General features: G+C 37.2%; 1 protein-coding gene across 1 annotated transcript in view; it reads right to left on the bottom strand.

Annotated features, from left to right (window-relative positions):
* Nucleotides 1–15979: 15979 nt before the first annotated feature.
* Nucleotides 15980–18297, bottom strand: part of FBXO33 (F-box protein 33) — a 32403-nt gene continuing 30085 nt past the window's right edge. The window contains exon 4 of the mRNA XM_024762071.1: nucleotides 15980–18108. Within this exon, the coding sequence (XP_024617839.1) occupies nucleotides 17837–18108 (272 nt within the window). The 3' untranslated portion in view covers nucleotides 15980–17836. The remainder of the gene's footprint in view (nucleotides 18109–18297) is intronic.

The following is an 18297-nucleotide window of genomic DNA, read 5'->3' as shown; positions in this document are numbered from 1 at the left end:
GACTTGTTTGGCATTGATAATAATAAAATCAGCTAGTTTTTTTTATAAATATGGCTCCATTAGTTAGTTTCTTTACTTCTGCCGATAGCTTTGAGGCTCAAAACTAATGCTTTATATAGGTCTTTCCCATTCAGTTATCTTAACCAAAAATGTGTTCTCTTTCTTGCAAATAGACATGAACGACCCAAAGCAACAAATTAATACCCTTAAAAGTCAAAGTTCACTGTATTTTAAAGAAAACCAGGATATTGTCTAATGGCAAATTTCAGAATTTGAATCTTCTTAGTTCATTCACTGATTTCCTATGCCGTTTTCTTTTTCTTCTTGTTTTTCTCTTCATTTGTAAGATATTTACTGTTTTTAGTGGGGAATGTTGAGATTTACTATAAGGTAACTGTATTGAGGCAGTGTGTCATTTTGAGCTTTGGACTCAGTATCTTTAGAATGTCTCTCTAACTCATGTTTGTGTTCTATTATTAGTCATCTGGCACATTAGTATGATTATGAAAGGAAAGGCAATTAAGTATAGGTAATAAATATTATACTATTTATATACAGAAAATAGGCTAAATAGGCTTAGAAAAAAGGCTAAAAAGAAAGGATCTGTGTGAAATGCCTGGGTAAAATAACGAGTAGAATGAGGATTATAAAAACATCATTACATTTGGTGTTAAAAGCCAGATTTCAGGGGGAAATAGACTATTTTTTCAAGTTGGAAAGTGAAAGAAAGAAGAGCAACGAAAGAGGAGTGATGTAGAATGCTCCAATCAAGTAAAATTTTTTTGTTTGCCCTGGGATAGGGGAGACTTGTCTTGGGTTAAGACAGAAGAGAAGGAGAGAGGGGAAGGCAAACAAACATTAGTAGAGAGAGTGGTAATAAACTGAGAGGCAGAATCGTAGAGGAGGCAAGGAGAGCATTGGATGAGAGCATGGTGGAAGGCAAGAAGACTTGATATGGGCTGACTGGTCTAAAATACTTTGGGATTCCAGAATAAAGGAACATAATTAGTTTTAAAGTATATTTTATTAAAGTAATATAAACAAATGGGAATAAATCAAATGATAGTATTTTAGAATGAATAGCAAGTTTTCTCTATTTACTCTTTATCCCCATTTATACATCCTAGTCAGTTTCTCTTTTTAATTCTTATTTTCCTTTTCAATTCTGATGATTTTAGAATTTTAGAAGATATCTTATACCTCTAATCTCTGATTTATCAACTTAATTTATTAAATTTATCAGTTTGTATATTGATTCCTTGAGATGAAAAATTGGGACTTAATGCACTTGTATTATTACCATCCACATTTTCCTTTCCTCTTCATGTTTGATGTTTATCCAAATTAAAGTTTTCTATTGTTGCCTTTGTAATTTTTAATATATTTAAACCCTATTAGTATCCCTTCTCTTTATTCCACTTCCCTTCTTCCCCTACCCTGGCCAAAATCCTATTTTCTCTTAGCTATACATTTATATTTTCAAGGTTGCTAATAATTATATTATGCCTACAAGCATAACCTGTCTTCTTTTTTTTTTAAACTGAAGTATAGTTGATTTACAAGCATAACCTACTTTCTGTACTTGGCGCACAGTTGATCTAAAATTTGAAAATCAGGGACTTCTCTGGTGGTCCAGTGGTAAAGAATCTGCCTTGGTGGTCCAGTGGTAAAGAATCTGCCTTGCAATACAGGGGACGCCAGTTCGATCCTAGGATCCCACATGCTGTGGGGCAAATAAGCCCACGCACTGCAAGTACTGAGCTCGTGCGCCTCAACTAGAGAGCCCGAGTGCCTCAAACTACAGAGCCCACACGCCCTGGAGCCTGTGCGCCACAACCAGAGAAGAGAAAACCTGCACGCCACAACTAGAGAGAAGACTGCGCGCTGCAATGAAAGATCCTGCATGCCTCAATGAAGGTCCCGCGTGCTGCAAGTAAGATCTGACGCAGCCAAAAATAAATAAATAAATAATAAATAAATCTTTCAAAAAATAAAATAAAATTTGAAAATCATAAGTAGCATTTATAACATTATCATCATTAAATGTTGTTCACCAGCAGGCCAAATCATATACAGTTAACCCTTGAACAACATAGGTTTGAACTGTGCAGGTCCACTTATACCCAGATGTTTTTTAATAGTAAATACTACGGTATTACACAATCCATGGCTGGTTGCAATTTGCAGATGCAGAACCTCGGATATGGAGGAACCTTGAATATGGAGGAACTGCGGATAAGGAGTGCTGACTATAGGTTATACATAGTTTTCAACTGCATGGAAGGTCGGCACCCTTAACTGCCCCCCACCCCTGCCACCCACATTGTTTAAGGGTCAACTGTACAAAGTTTGCATTTCCTTCTCTATGAATGCCAGTATCATAATTTCTGGGCCACTCTGAAGAGCCTGTTTTTTAAACGTCAGGGTCAAATGAGTAATTTTTTCTTACCTATTCTCTCTTCCCCCGTTTACCAATAATATCCTAAAATAATGACATATTTTGGTTAGTTTTATACTTGGGCCAAGAATACAATCCCCCTGCCCACTTTCCTAATGTAGTTTTTTTCCCCCTCATATTATTTGCCATTATCATACCCTAATTAAAAAAATTCCCTTTCATATCTTTTCTGTTGGATATATTATTCTATATGCATTTGTTAAAGACTTTTATTTTGCAGGCCTTTGTCCTCCTGCTGCAAACCACACTGGTGCTCTCTAGGCCTGGGAATAGAGCCTGCGTTTTAACTGATTTCTTGGGGTTGCTCCTGTTTTATAAACCCTCTATCTTGCCGTTTTTTAAATTTAAGTCTTTTGTTTTGCTGGAGTTCACAAGTAATTTCCTAGGAAAGGATGTAGGGAATGTAAAATTTGTGAATCCTTGCATGTCTGAAAATTCAGCCCTCCAACCCCTTTTTTGGGGTTAGTTTATATGGGTATAGAATTCTGTGTCAGAATTTTGAATGTATTGTTCTTTTAATATCAGTTAATTAGCATCAGTATATTGTAATATCTGTTGTTGCTGATGAGAAGTTTGAAGGGAATTTGATTCTTCTCTCTTTGTTGGTGACCTTTTTCCTGTGGAAACTTTTAGGATTTTTTTCTTTATCCTTGGTATTCTAAAAAATCACAGTTTGATGCATCTACAAGTGAGACTTTTTTCACTCATTTTTGTGTTCGGGTCCTCTGAGAAGCAGATTCTAAGATGTAATTAGACATAAAGAGATTTATTTAGGGAGAACACCTGTGAAGGATTAAGGGGTGAGAATGCAGAATGAGGTGGAGAAAACCTTCAGACTGTGGTTCAGATCGACATCTGTGAAAAGAGAGAAGGGCAGGAAGGAAGGTTGGGTAGGAAGAGCCTCAGATGACAGTGCCGCTCCGAGAAAGCCCGAGCTGGGGCAGTGGCAGTCCCCAGGGCAGAGACGGCCTATTAGAAGGGTTCCTCATTGGGTAGGAATGGTCTGCTCTAGTACCCCTGCGTGTTCTTCCTTGCCAGAAGCAGACACCAGGGAGGACCTGGGCTTGGCATGAATGCTGAAGCTGCATTGGCCAGAGGCTGTCAGCTAACTAGACTCCTCACAGCAATCTCTCTCCTGGGGGCATATTTGACTTGTGCACTCCTGGCTCCCACATTGTTAGGCACGTAAACTCTGAAGACTCATGTCTCACATCCTAAAACCCTGGGAAATTCTTTATCTTTGGTAAATTCCTTTTCTCTCATAATTTTCCTCTCTTTCCTTTTTTTTTGTTCTGGAAAATTTTCTTAACTGTGCATTCCACTCATTTAAAATTTTTGTTTCCATCAATGATGTTTAATCTTTAAGAGCATTTTTTATTATACCTCTTTCCTTTTTCTTAGATTCTGTCTTTTTTGTAAGGATCTAATACCTTGAATTTCTCCATAGTAAATTAGAGGTTTCTAAAAGCGCTCTTCTGAATTATCCGTTTTCTCTGACGTTAATAATTTTGTTTGCTTATCTTGGCCTTTCTCTCCTTATATGCCTCATAAAGTCGTCCACGTTTAATAAAGATGAACTGATCAGCTGATTGTAGTTTAAACCTTTTTGTATGTAAGAAAGACGGTTTTCTTGTTAGATCTCTTTCTTGAGTGAGGATTCAGACTGGGAGATCTTTGTGTGGAGGCAGGCAGGAGTGGAGACAGGGCATCTGTGACTGACGAGCTTTGTCTTAGGATGAGCAGATAGGGATCTGGCTGACTGTGTGTAGGCCCTCCAGATACCAGAATTAGAAGGGCTTCATCTAGGACACCGCCATTCACACTAGACGCTTTTGCTTGTTCCAGACAGTTTAGTATCTTTAGGGAATATCTATACATTATTTTAGCTGGAGCCAAATCTTGGCTTACTACCTTGTGCTTGGGGTTGTGTCAGGGGAATGGCGGTAGCAACTATTAGTTATCTGTATACAGATTTTCAGCTAATCTCCCTGTTTTCACACTCATACCTTGGTTCTATACATAGTATATAGACTGGCTCTGAGCCCAGCTTCAGGTTCTATCAGGCAGACTGACTCCCAGCCCCTGATAACATCAGGACAGCATCTGAAGGGATAGTTAAAGGGATAAGGCAACATTCAAGATATTGAACGGAGCATTATTTTGGACTGATATGCAATAGGCTTGGACATTTCAAGAAAGAATGCTTCTTGGTCCTGGCTGGATAACTTTCCCCTCTGTATAATATTTTAAATAGAAAAGTAAAATGTGGTCCTATAAGAAAAGTTAGAAAATGTTCAAAAGCCGAAGAAAAAACAATCATCCAGGGTCATCACCAAAACAAAATCACTTTTTGCATTTATGTTGTAGTTTGTCAGGCCTTTTATCCTTCAAGTATCTTTTGTATTGTTGTAATTATGTCTATAATTTTATATTCTTAAATGTAATCTCCTAATATAAATAATTTTTACATAGTCATGGTAAAGCTCATTTTTAATGGTTGTCTAAGTTTCCCTTTTGTGAATATAGTTTACTTGACTTTTCTTGCTGAGCACTAAAGCTGTTTTCTTTCTTTTTCTCTTTAGAATTTTTAAAGAATTATATATGATAGTATAACATCTAAGAAGTATATACACTCTACCCACGCCCCCGCCCTGGATTTAGGATAATTCTTTAGGGATATATTTTTAAAATATATTCTGGGACCAGTATTTGGGGCAGGGGAAAGAGGATAGTTAAGAGGAAGGATCACATTCTTTGGAACCAGCTTGGTTGAAAAAAATATTGACTTTTTTTTTTTTTAAACCCAGACAATTTGTAGATGTGGTTAGATGCTATAAAATTATTTTATGAGTATAGTTGGTGATTTTTAGTCTGTTTCTGCAGGTGTGGTTCAGGGTTCATTATGAGTTTACTTAAATAAGCATCTAGCTTGATAACCTTTTCAAATTAAATCTCCTGTTTCTTTTGAAGTAGCAGCTACTTTGACAGAATTTGATACAAGTGCTACAAAAGAGATGGTGGGTTTTTTCATGGAACATGAGAGCTCTCTGATAACTGTTTCTCTATATATTATATATATTGTATATTCATTCATCTGTCTATGGACACTTAGGTTGTTCCATATATAGGCTATTGTAAATAATACTGCATGAACATGGTGGTACTAAAATCTCTTCAAGATACTGATTTCATTTTCTTTGGGTATATACCATGATGTGGGGATTGCTGGATCATATAGCAATTCTACTTTTAATTTTTTGAGGGACTTCCTCATAATTCTTCCATAGTAGCTGTACCAGTTTATAGTCCCACCAGCGGTGTACACGGTTTCCTTTTCTCCACATCCTCACCAGCATTTGTTATCTTTTGACTTCTTCATAATAGATAGCCTAACAGGTGTGAGGTGGTATCTCATTGTGGTTTTGATTTGCATTTCCTTGATGATTAGTGATACTGAGCATCTTTTTATGTATCAGTTGGCCATTTGTATGTCTGGAACAACGCTTGTTCAGGTCCTCTGCCCACTTTTCAAATTGGGTTATTTGTTTTTTTGCTATTAAGTTGTTTGAGTTCCTTGTGTATTTTTTATATTAACTCCATATCAGATATATGGTTTGCAAATATTTTCTCCCATGTCATAGGTTGCCTTTTTATTTTGTTGATGGTTTCCTTTGCTGTGCAGAAGCTTTTCAGTTTGATGTAATGCCACTTGTTTATTTTATTTAAAAAAAATTTTTTTTTTTTTTGCCGTACGCGGGCCTCTCACTGTTGTGGCCTCTCCCGTTGCGGAGCACAGGCTCCGGACGCGCAGGCCCAGCGGCCATGGCTCACGGGCCCAGCTGCTCCGCGGCATGTGGGATCTTCCCGGACCGGGACACGAACCCGTCCCTGCATCGGCAGGCGGACTCCCACCCACCGCACCACCAGGGAAGCCCCCACTTGTTTATTTTTTATTTTGCTTGGCTTTGCTTTTGGTGTCAAATCCAAAAAATCATTCTGAGGACCAACGTCAAGAAGCTTACCACCTGTGTTTTCTTCTAGCTTTATGGCTCTAGGTTTATGTTCGTCTTTAATCCATTTTGAGTTGATTTTTATGTGTGGTGTAAAACAGGGTTCCAGTTTTATTTGCTTGCATATGAATATCCAGTTTCCCCAACACCATTTATTGAAGAGATTATCCTTTCCCTGTTGTGTATACTTGGTGCCTTGTCAAAAATTAATTGGCCATATATGCATGGGCTTATTTTTCTGGGTCCTCTATTCTATTCTATCAGACTATGTTTTTGTTTTTTTGCCCATACCATACTGATTTGATTACTATAGCTTTGTAATGCAGTTTGAAATCTGGAAATATGCCTCCAGCTTTGCTCCTCTTTCTCAATATTGCTTTGACTATTTGGAGTCTTTTGTGGTTCCATAGAAATTTTAGTGTTTTTTTTTTTTCTGCTTCTATGGAAAATGTCATTGGAATTTTGAATAGGAATTGCATTAAATCTGTAGATCTCTTTGGGTAGTATGTACATTTTAACAGTACTAATTCTTTCAACCCATGAACATGGACTATCTTTCCATTTATTTGTGTCTTCTTCAGTTTTTTCATCAGTGTCTGATAGTTTTTGGTGCACAGATCTTTCATTTCCTTGGATAAGTTTATTCCTAAGTATTTTATTGTTTCTGATGTTGTAAATGGGATTGTTTTCTTAATACTTTCTTAATTTCCTTTTCAGATAGGTCATTGTTAATGTTTAGAAGTACAACTGATTTTTGTATATTAATTTTGTGTCCTGTAACTTTACTAAATTTTTTTTTTTAGTTGTAACAGTTTTTTGGTTCAGTCTTTAAGGTATACTATACAGGCATACCTTGCAGATGTTGCGGGTTTGGTTCCAGACCTCTGCAGTGAAGTGAGTATCACAATAGAGTCACATGATTTTTTTTGTTTCCCAGTGCATATAGAAGTTGTTTCTATTATAGTGTAGTCTATTAAGTGTGGAATAGCATTATGTCTAAAAAAAAAGTACACACCATAATGAAAAAATACTTAATTACTAAAAAATGCTAACCATCACCTGAGCCTTCAATAAATCATAAATTTTTGCTGGTGGAGGGCCTTGCCTCTATGTTGATGGCTATTGGCTGATCAGGGTGGTGGTTGCTGAAGGTTGGTATGACTGGAAATTTCTTAAAATAAGGCAACAATGAAGTTTACCATATCAATTGACTCTTCCTTTCATGAATGTTTTCTCTCTAGCCATGCAACACTGTCTGATAGCATTTTACCCACAGTAGAACTCCTTTCAAAATTAGAGTCAGTCCTCTCAAACTCTGCTGTAATATTCTAAATCCTTTGTTGTCATTTCAGCAATCCTCATAGGAGTAGATTCCATCTCCACTTTCTTTGCTCATCCATAAGAAGCAACTCCTCATCTGTTGAAGTTTTATCATGAGATTGTAGCAATTCAGTCACATCTTCAGGCTCCACTTCTAATTCTAGTTCTCGAGCTGTTTCCACTACATCTGCAGTGACTTCTTCCATTGTAGTCTTCAACCCCTCACAGTCATCCATGAAGGTTGGAATCAACTTCTTCCAAACTCCTGTTAATGTTGATTCTTTTAAAAAATTTCTTTCTTTCCTAAATATCTCAATTTTTAAAGTAATTGACCTTAGGGAATTTGAATCCTTTTCATGTAATTCTTATATATTTTTTTTTTAAAAAAATAATTTTTATTTATTTATGTGTTTATTTTTGACTGCTTTGGGTCTTCATTGCTGCGTGCAGGATTTCTCTAGTTGCGGCGAGCGGGTGCTACTCTTCCTTATGGTGCGTGGTCCTCTTATTGCAGTGACTTCTCTTGTTGCAGGGCACGGGCTCTAGGTGCGCAGGCTCAGTAGTTGTGGCGCACAGGCATAGTTGCTCCATGGCATATGGGATCTTCCTGGACCAGGGCTCGAACCCGTGTCCCCTGCATTGGCAGGCGGATTCTTAACCACTGGGCAACCAGGGAGGTCCTAATGTTGGTATTTTGACCTCTTCCCATGAATCATGAGAATGTTCTTAAGGACATCTAGAATGAAGAATCCTTTCCAGAAGGTTTTCGCTTTACTTTGCACAGATTCATCAAAGGAATTGCTTTCTATGGCAGCTCTACCTTACAAAATGTTCTTCTTAAATAGTAGGACTTAAACGTTGAAATTACTCCTTGATCCATGGGCTGCAGAATGGATGTTGTGTTAGCAGGCATGAAAACACATTAATCTCATTGTCCATCTCCATCAGAGTTCTTAGGTGACCAGGTGTATTGTCAATGAGCAGGAATATTTTGAAAGGAATCTTTTTTTTCTGAGCAGTAGGTCTCAACAGTGGGCTTAAAATAGTCAGTAAACCATGCTGTAAACAGAAGTGCTGTCATGCAGGCTTTTTTGTTCCATTTATAGAGCATAAGCAGAGTAGATTTAGCATAATCTACCTCAGGACCCTAGGATTTTCAGAATGGTAAATGAGCGTTGGCTTCAACTTAAAAGTCCCCAACTGCATTTAGCCTCTAGCAAGAGAGTCAGCCTGTCCTCTGAAGCTTTGAAGCCGGGCATTGATTTCTCTATAGGTGTGAAAGTCCTCTATGGCAGCATCTTCCAATAGAAGGCTGTTTCATCTACATTAAAAATCCTTCGTTTAGTGCAGTCACCTTCATTAATTGTCTTAGCTAGATCTTCTGGATAACTTGCTGCAGCTTCTATATCAGCACTTGCTGCTTCACCTTGTACTTTTATGTTATGGAGACGGCTTCTTTCCTTAAACGTTATGAACCAACCTCTGCTAGTTTCAAACTTTCTTCTGCAGCTTCCTTGCCTCTCTCAGACTTCCTAGAATTGAAATTAGTTAGGGTCTTGCTGTGGATTAGGCTTTGGCTTAAAGGAATGATGTAGCTGGTTTGATCTTCTTTCCAGAGCACTAAAACACTCTCTATTACAGCAATCAGGCTGTTAGCTTTCTTATCATTTGTGTATTCACTGGAGCAGCAACTTCAATTTCCATCAAGAACTTTTCTTTTGCCTTCACAACTTGGCTAACTGTTTGGTCCCAGGAGGCCTAGCTTTTGGCCTATCTCATCTTTCGACATGTTTGATTTAAAGTGAGAGATAAATGACTCTCCCTTTCACTGGAACACTTAGAGGACTTTGAGGCCTATTAATTGTCCTAATTTCAGTATTGTTGTGTCTCAGGTAATAGGAAGGTCTGAGGAGAGGGAGAGAGATAGGGGAATAGCTGGTCTGTGGAAGTCAGGACACACATTTATCAATTAAGTTTGCCATCTTTTATGGGCCCAGTTCATGGCACCCCAAAACAATTTCAATAGTAACACCAAAGATCACTGATTGCACACCACCATACAAATATAATAATGAAAATGTTTGAAATATTGTGACAATTACCAAAATGTGACACAGAGATACAAAGTGAGCAAACGTTGGAAAAATGGCACAAGGTTGCCACAAACCTTCAATTTGTAAAAACTGCAGTGCCTATAAAGCTCAACACAGTGAAGTGAATAAAACAAGGTGTGCCTATATATAATGTCATGTCAATGCAGAGTATTCTTCCTTTCTGATTTGGATATCCTTTATTTCTTTTTCTTGCCTAATTGCTCTGGCTAGGACTTCCAGTACTATGTTGAATGGAAGTGGTAAGAGTGGGCACCATTGTCATGTTTCTGATCTTAGAGGAAAGGATTTCCACTTTTCACTGTCGAGTGTGATGTTAGCTGTGGGCTTGTCATGTATGGGTATTTTAAAGTTGAGGTACATTCCCTCTAGTTTTGCTTGGTTGTTCCAATTTTTGGCATATGTTCTTTTATTAACCTATAATTATATTGATTATCCTTTATTTAGAAATGATATAAATGATGTTCTAAAAGTTTTATTACCACTTCTTTGTTGGAACTTGTCATTTTGAATTATGGTTATTTCAACCAAAGTTAACTGATTTTCTCTCAACTTAAGTTCAAGTCCTTTTTGATAGTTTTTCAAATTGCTAGATATTTATGTTAGCTTTATATTTTGAAATAGTTTGCCCTCAGAGTCTGTTTTATTTTAGTCTTTAAACATATATAAAGAAATCTTAAAGTCTCACTTAACTGATACTTTCATAAAGTTATTAGTATAATAGGAAGTATTATCAAAGAATGCACTATGATAAAAAGAGAACTTAATTTTCTTTTTTTGGTGAAAGGAGTCAGGTAATTACCTAGGTCTGAAAAATTTGGATCTGAATTTGTTGACCCCTTGGATTACAAAATGTCCAAATACTCCGTTGATTTTATTAATTTAGTGGAAAACATGATCAAATCAGTGAACTGATAATGTGTTAATTACCTGGTTAAAATCATGCTTGGCACACAGTAAATATTCTCTGTCAGTCATGACATTTCTTAGCTAATTTATCTGTGTTTTCTCAGAAAATTTCACTTAAATGAATGTTTCTTGATTAACTAAAATCCATTCTTTTAAACACAAATATTTATTTTAACCATCTTGTGTGAAAAGATTTCTAAGATGTATTAAATGCTCTATTAACTCACTGCAGAGATATTTTGAATATACTTTCCTATTGATTCAGGGTCATTACAAACATTTATCATTGCTGTGTATTTCAAGCTTGTTATAGGGGTATTTAATTCTGTTTCAAGTTCCTTTACAAATAGCTTAAGATTAGTTATGTTCTCTTTTTAGGATTGTAAACTTCTATGCCTTTCACAGTCACCTCTCTCCATTTCTAATCTACTGGAGACTGAGAAACAAGACGAACAGGCTTATTAGAATTATGCTGAACATAAGAATAAATGAGCTAAAAGGAAACAAGTGGCTTTTCTGAATTTGATGCCTTTTAAGCATTAATGCAGGGAATAATCTGGTTCCACAAGCCTTTTTTACTTACTTGTGTATTCTTGGCCACACCCCAAATAGCTGAGGTTTTTTTCTGTAACAAAATAATATAAAGAATACTCTTTTACTTATTACCTAGAGAGCAAATTTAACATTTGCCTTATTTTTTTTCAAGAAAAAACATTACAGATAGTTGTCCTCATGCTGCAGAGGTAAGTACTCTTGTGAAAACGATGTGAATATTTTTTGTTTTTCCAGTTAAATGAGTTTATGTATAGTATGTAGGTTTATTTTTCTTGCCTTTTAAAAATTTATCCTTTAGAAGTCAGCTTTTTTTACTCAACATTTTTTTGAGATCCATCAAAGTTCAGAAATGTATGTCAAGTTAGTTCATTCTGACCACTGTGTGGTATTCCACTGTGTGGCTTTGCCACAATAACTTTATTCTGTTATTAATGGTCATTAGGTTGCTGCTGACTTTTCGTTATAAATAATGTGGAAATAAGCCTTTTAATATTTCTTTGTCACAGAAGCAGTTTTCTAGAGCTGTAGTTTTCAAACTGGGGTACACCCCCTCAGAGTATGCAAAGAATTTCCGAGCAGTATACAGGTATGCTTCTAGGAAGATTCACAGAATTTCACCTTCCATGTATATTCTTCTTCAAAGTTGTTCTGCCTAAGGAAGAACTTGTGAACAAGGTGCAGATTCTCCTTTCCTACTGTTCATTTTGCAGTTACCCTTCTCGCATGTATAAAATGAGCACACACCTTTAACCTGGTCCTAGTCTTCTTATGATGATGCATCATACTAAGGTGTGTAAACCTCTGGAGCTCAAGAGACAATATGAAATGTTGGTGTCAGTGCTGAGAAAGTGAATAACTCTAGTGATTGCTTTCAACCAGCTGACTTATCTAAAATAATTTTTGGTAATAGACCAGTGCTTTTTTTGGTCCTAAAAGCTCAGAAGTTTGAAGAATGGGTGACATTGCTGTAACAAAACTGTCTCTTCTCATCTACTTTATGTGAAAAAGAATTTTAGCACTTGTTTTTATAAAAATGAAAATAGGAATAGAATGAATGATGGACCTGACTCATGTCAGGAACAAGTAATATTCATCCATGGAATATGAACTATTTGGGTAAAACAAAAAGACCCAGCCTTATCCATTTCATTAAGAAATGCAGTTCTAATAAGTTTCTTTATACTAATTTAAATTTATAATATTTATATTTTTGATCAATTATATTTAATATGTGTAAAGTCTAGGAGAAAAAATTTAACATGGCTTTTAAGAAAATAATCACACATTTTAAATTCTATGGGGTTTTTTTGCAGAAAATATGTAAGTATTCAATGAAAGACTAACAAAAAGCATTACATTTGCATAAAAAGCTGTGGGATAGTTGGAAAGGATATATGTAGCAGTCTGGGTCAAATCAGGAGACAAAGCACACAGTAGTTCAAACTGGGAAAGTTTAATATAAAGAATTATTAATTGTGGTAAGAATAATTACAAAATGTGAGGAAACTGTATATAACCCCCTAGAGCTGAGGGAGGTCACTCATGGTAGGACAAACTTGGAAGGGGTTCAGCCCTCTTTGGTGAAGGTGTACTTCAACTCCCAGGATAGCAGAGAAGATCGCTGGTTCCACAAGGCCTGAGCTGGTCTGGAGATGCTGAGCAAGCAATAGGCACTGGCCAGGGTGCACGTGGGGAGCAGGTGAACAGCAACCGTTGGCACTGGGTGTGCAGTGGGAGTGTGGATGCCAGGGATGGGGAGGTCTTCAGAGCCAGTGGGTGGGCCACACATGACATGCAGGCTGCTCAGGGCAGGGAATGGGAGTCCAGTGCAGGCAGGAGGCCTTCAAAGCATATGAGCTATATAGCAGCTCTAGTTTCTGTGTGAAGGAAGGTCAGGCTGAGGCTGCAAGGTGGCAGAGGGACCATGGCTGGGGGAGGCTCCACCGCAAGTCTTATATCCAGGCTGCCTACCCTGGCCTACCTTGGCCTGCCCTGGGAACTACAGGAGAACCTCTGCCTTCTACCATATCCCCCATGGCCCTTATTGAAAAAAGTTAACATTGTGCTGACTTTAAAGGTCTGTTACTTAAAGGAGTTCCATTATTGGAGGGAATATATTGAAGGGTGACTTCAGAGCTGAGGCAGTAAATTAATAATTGATACAATATATGGGTTTAAGGAGGAAAATGATATAAAATTTCCAAATGATCAGGAACTTATTGCATCTTTAAAATAGATGATCAGGAGCTTAGGGCATCTTTAAAATAGATGAATGGTAGTAAGTATGGAATGACTATGGCAATGTAATCATAAGTGTACCAGAGTGATGTGTACTTGTAATTGTACCCAGGCGCTCACTTCTCCCTTGCCAGATGCAGTGTTCCACTGTCCATCGTGGACAACAGGGGTCTATGAAGCTGTGAGAGAAGTATGCTGCAAATGTTTGAAGAGCAGGTAGGAAGCCCAGGTGTGAAGCTCCAGATGGAGCTGGTGGGTGTGAGGGGGTCGCGAGCTGGAGGGGGGAGGAGGGCTCCCTGCAGGCCTTGAATTGCTTGCATATAAATCAGATACTTCTGCATGTTGGTGGCTGATGTGTGTTCTCAACGGTGGCTAAACTAGCAGCAGGGTTATGTATGTAAAAATTAGAGCTTCATCATTATTTTGAAATACTTGTAGTGAAAAAAATCACTTGAATTTGAAATTAATTTACATTACGTAAGAAATCTCAACATTACACTTACCATTACATTTAAAGCTGTGAGATTTCATAAGTATAATTTCAGCTGCATAAATTTTTGAATGTTGTGGACAGAAAGATTTAAAAATGATCACCCATTTGTGGGGTGTTTCTCTTGGTAGGAATGTTAAAATTTTTAATAGGTTATAAGTTAAAACATTTGACAAGATTTTATTTGAAAGTTTTATACAAATTCAGCAATTATTTCCTCCAAGCCTCTGCATTTAATTTTTCTCATCAATTATATAATAAAGAAAACAATGGTTTTTGGGGTTTTTTTTGCTTCAATTCCTTCTAGTTTAAACGAGTACGCTGCATAATATTTTCTATGTGTCAGGACATGAAAAAGCTTAGGAAGCATTGATACAGACAATGTGGTGTGACTCTTGGGTATTATTCACACCTGCTGTCTATTACTCCATCAGCACCATTTAATACTACTGGCTTCATAACAATCCAGTTTGGTTCATGCTATTGTATAAGCCTCAAGCAAGTTAGTTGCTGAATCTGTGTGTTCAGTCATAAGCACACTGTCCTTCCCAAGCCCCACCCTACCAGCTCCCTAACTTCTTTATTCCCAGGGTGGTGGAGGAAATGAAAGTAATTTTAGATATATAAATTTCATATAGTAAGCTGTATTTTGAAAATATTTAATACGTTTGTTCAAAGATGACCTTGTACATTTCTATAAGCTGTCAGACTAACAGCTGAAACTTTCAATAAAGAATCAGTTTTAGGTAACCAAGGTGAATCCTTCATTTCACAGATGAGGAGAGTGAGGCTCAAGGAAGAGTCTGTGCTCATGTAGCATTAGAGTCAGAGCTTAGTGGAGAGAACAGAGGTCGACACTCCCAGTATAATGCTTTACTCTATGCAACTTCACTTGTATACTACATATATATATATATTAATAGACTTTCTTTTTTCATATGTTTTGGGTACTGTTTTGGTATTTTAAATACACAGACATTTTTTTTTTAATTAATTTATTTTTGGCTGCATTGGGTCTTTGTTGCTGCGCGCGGGTTTTCTCTAGTTGCAGCGAGCGGGGGGCTACTCTTTGTGGCTGTGCGTGGGCTTCTCACTGCGGTGGCTTCTTGTTGCGGAGCACAGTCTCTAGGCGCGTGGGCTTCAGTAGTTATGGCACGTGGACTCAATAGTTGTGGCTCGCGGACTGTAGAGCGCAGGCTCAGTAGTTGTGGTGCAAGGGCTTAGCTGCTCCGCGGCATATGGGATCTTCCCGGACCAGGGCTCGAACCCGTGTCCCTGCACTGGCAGGCGGATTCTTAACCACTGAGCCACCTGGGAAGTCCTTAAATACACTGACATGTTGATTCATCCAAAGGGGTTAGATATGTCCATGAAATAAGGGAGCAATAGGTATAATGACAGTTCTTTGTGAACACCAGATTGTTCCATGATGAGGCAGTGAAGAGGCAGTGTCTGGAACGATTAGGGAGGAAGAGAAGGAAGAAAGAAAAGCAGCCATTTTCTTTCTCATCTACCACAGCAGTTTGCCTCAGCAACCAAGAATGGAGATGACAAAGCCAAACTAAAGCAGTATGAGGGTTTAAGAACTATTTAGTACTGGCATACTGAAGTACTTTCTTCGCCCAGTAGAGGAATTTTTAAAAAGAAGAAGTTCCTATAGTCTATAAATTAAGTTTTACAATATAAATAATGTACTCTAAATGCATAATACACTTGGATTTTGTGCTAAACAGTCTGTTGTTTGCTTTTAAGCTTATGTTTTGCCATAGTGAGTTAAAAAAAATTAAAACCCTCCAAATTATTCTGCCTATAGGTTTTATGATATATTCTCAAATTTAAGCTTTGCTGCATCAGAATACAGTAGGAGCTAACATGATTATACACATTATAAGGATTACTGCAGTTTATTTAACACTAAAGGTTTTCATGCTTCATGAACAATAAAATGTTACAGTGATCACTTTTTAATGCTTTATTCATTGATTAAAAGAATATACATTTAACATAAACCATACAACAACATCAGTCATCAGGTCAAACATTCAGCTGGTTTCCTTACAGTTTCTGTCAGGAGTTATTTTATCTGATCACATTTATAAGATAAAATCTCACCACATCTGGCATTTACACACACTGTGCCAGTGGATTCACACTACTGATGTACATATAAAATCCGCATGGTATGTGCTCACTGGAGACAAAACAGTGCACACCTGTCAAAAGGTCATTTTAATATAAGATGGTAAAACCATTTGTAAAATACATATAAACTTTTTCCATAAATAGAATCATATCTGGACATTTGTTGCATAAATTGTGTTTCCAAAGCTTACACTAGAGCAGCCAGGTCTCAGCACTGCTGGGCACCCACGTTGGCTACTTACTTTATTATTGCAGACTGTCCTTTAACATTAAATGCACAACATTCGTACCACTTAAAACTGGGGTCAGGTGGAAGTCTCACAGAGACCACGTCTGTACCGCGGTTGCCCTGAAACAGTTAAGTCGGCTTTTAAAGCCTCTCAGATATAACAAGGTTTTAAAACATACTTCATGGAATGTTCTTCATGTATCATAGCAGCTCATACCTGTGATAGAACAAGCTTTCAGTTTTTCCTTTCTTTCCTTTACATTCACTATTCACAGTGAAACAGGTGCATGGTTTTTTTTTCTTTTTTTTTTTTTTTTGTTTTTTTTTTTTGTTTTTCAGAGTTCTGAGGTTGCTGACTGAGCCACAGCACAGCTGTGTACCACAGGTCGAAATTCGACCTTAAATATTACAATCTAGCAGTATCTGGCTGGCCAGAGTGGGCCAGCCCCTGCCAGCATGTGGGCACTTCTTCAGTTAAATCTATTCTTTGGCAGCTGACACGCGCGCTGACAGAGAAAAATCCAGTGACTTGTTGCTAGGGATTTCACGACTAATGTTTGTTTGCAAGCATGTGTGTTTACAAACTGTGTTTTGATATTCATTTAGGAGGTTTTACCCTGGAATATTGTTTCTTTCTTCCTCCACTATTTGAAATCTTGGCTAAAAATCTAACTTGAATGTATGATGTAATTGATGAATTAAATTATGTCAGACATAGTTTAAAAAAATCCAATAATTTGAGTATTTGTATCGATGTAAATGCATTTAAAAAAGGATTCAGCAGTGTTCTAACCTAGTACTATACAAAATTGAGAATGGTAATTGGTGATATCAACTATTATATATGTAATGAAAGTTAAAGGCTTGGCTTTTCTGTTAAAGATAACTCATTTGGGATTGTATTATCCTCCCTCCTTCCATTTCAAAGAAAAATTAATGAAATGCTATCACACAATGAATGAATGCAGTGCATTGCATACAAATCCACCAGGCTATGGATATATATCTATATATGTATAAAAATATTTTGGCTCCTGAGCTCTGACACACAAAGAATAAAAACATCAAAAGGCAGAGTAACTCAGTGAAAAAATAAAGTTAGCCAGCAACCTCAGACAACCTTCGGTTGTATATTCTTAAGGTTTGGTAACAAGTCCATTAACCGTGAAAGCCCTATACATTGTCACTTTGAACTTCTAAACCAATACCTGACTACGTTCTTTGATCAAGAAGTAGAATATACATATATAATTCTATAAAGCTAATACTGATTAAACACAGCACAAAGGGATTAATTCACACTACTGAAAAAAAAAAAACGTAATAGGACCCTACTTGCATATGTAACCACAGGAATTGTACATTTAAAAAAAGCTAAATGTCTTCGCTGAAGCTTTGCATCTCTCTGTAAAAATGACGATTTGGTTCAGTGAAGACACTGAGTGATTCGATGTCCATGATCGCGTGCCAAGGTTGACCTAGGCCCAGGGATACCTGCTCAATAAGGTTATGTACTGGATCCACATCCTGGTCGGCCAGTTCACCTTGGTCAAAATCAATGCTTTCTTCGGTGACTTCAAGTACTTTTAGATCAGAGCCACGAAGACGAGCAATGGCAATGAGGTTGTGTGCCCACACTGTGTAACCTTAAAAATAAGCAAAAGAGAAGCAGTCATTTCCTTGCATTTTATTTTGTCTGTTTTATAAGTTAGTCTTTTCCACAAATTTGTATCTCACTTAGCACTTTGGGGGTCCTTTGCCTTTAAAAATATGCTGAAATTTGAAAGGAAGTATGATTGCTTAGCTCAGGGAAAAAAAGACTAGAAACTTGATAC

Source organism: Neophocaena asiaeorientalis, unplaced genomic scaffold, assembly GCF_003031525.2.
Source record: "Neophocaena asiaeorientalis asiaeorientalis breed wild unplaced genomic scaffold, Neophocaena_asiaeorientalis_V1.1 scaffold190, whole genome shotgun sequence".
Taxonomy (NCBI): Eukaryota; Metazoa; Chordata; class Mammalia; order Artiodactyla; family Phocoenidae; genus Neophocaena; species Neophocaena asiaeorientalis.
This window is presented reverse-complemented; position numbering and strand designations above follow the sequence as displayed.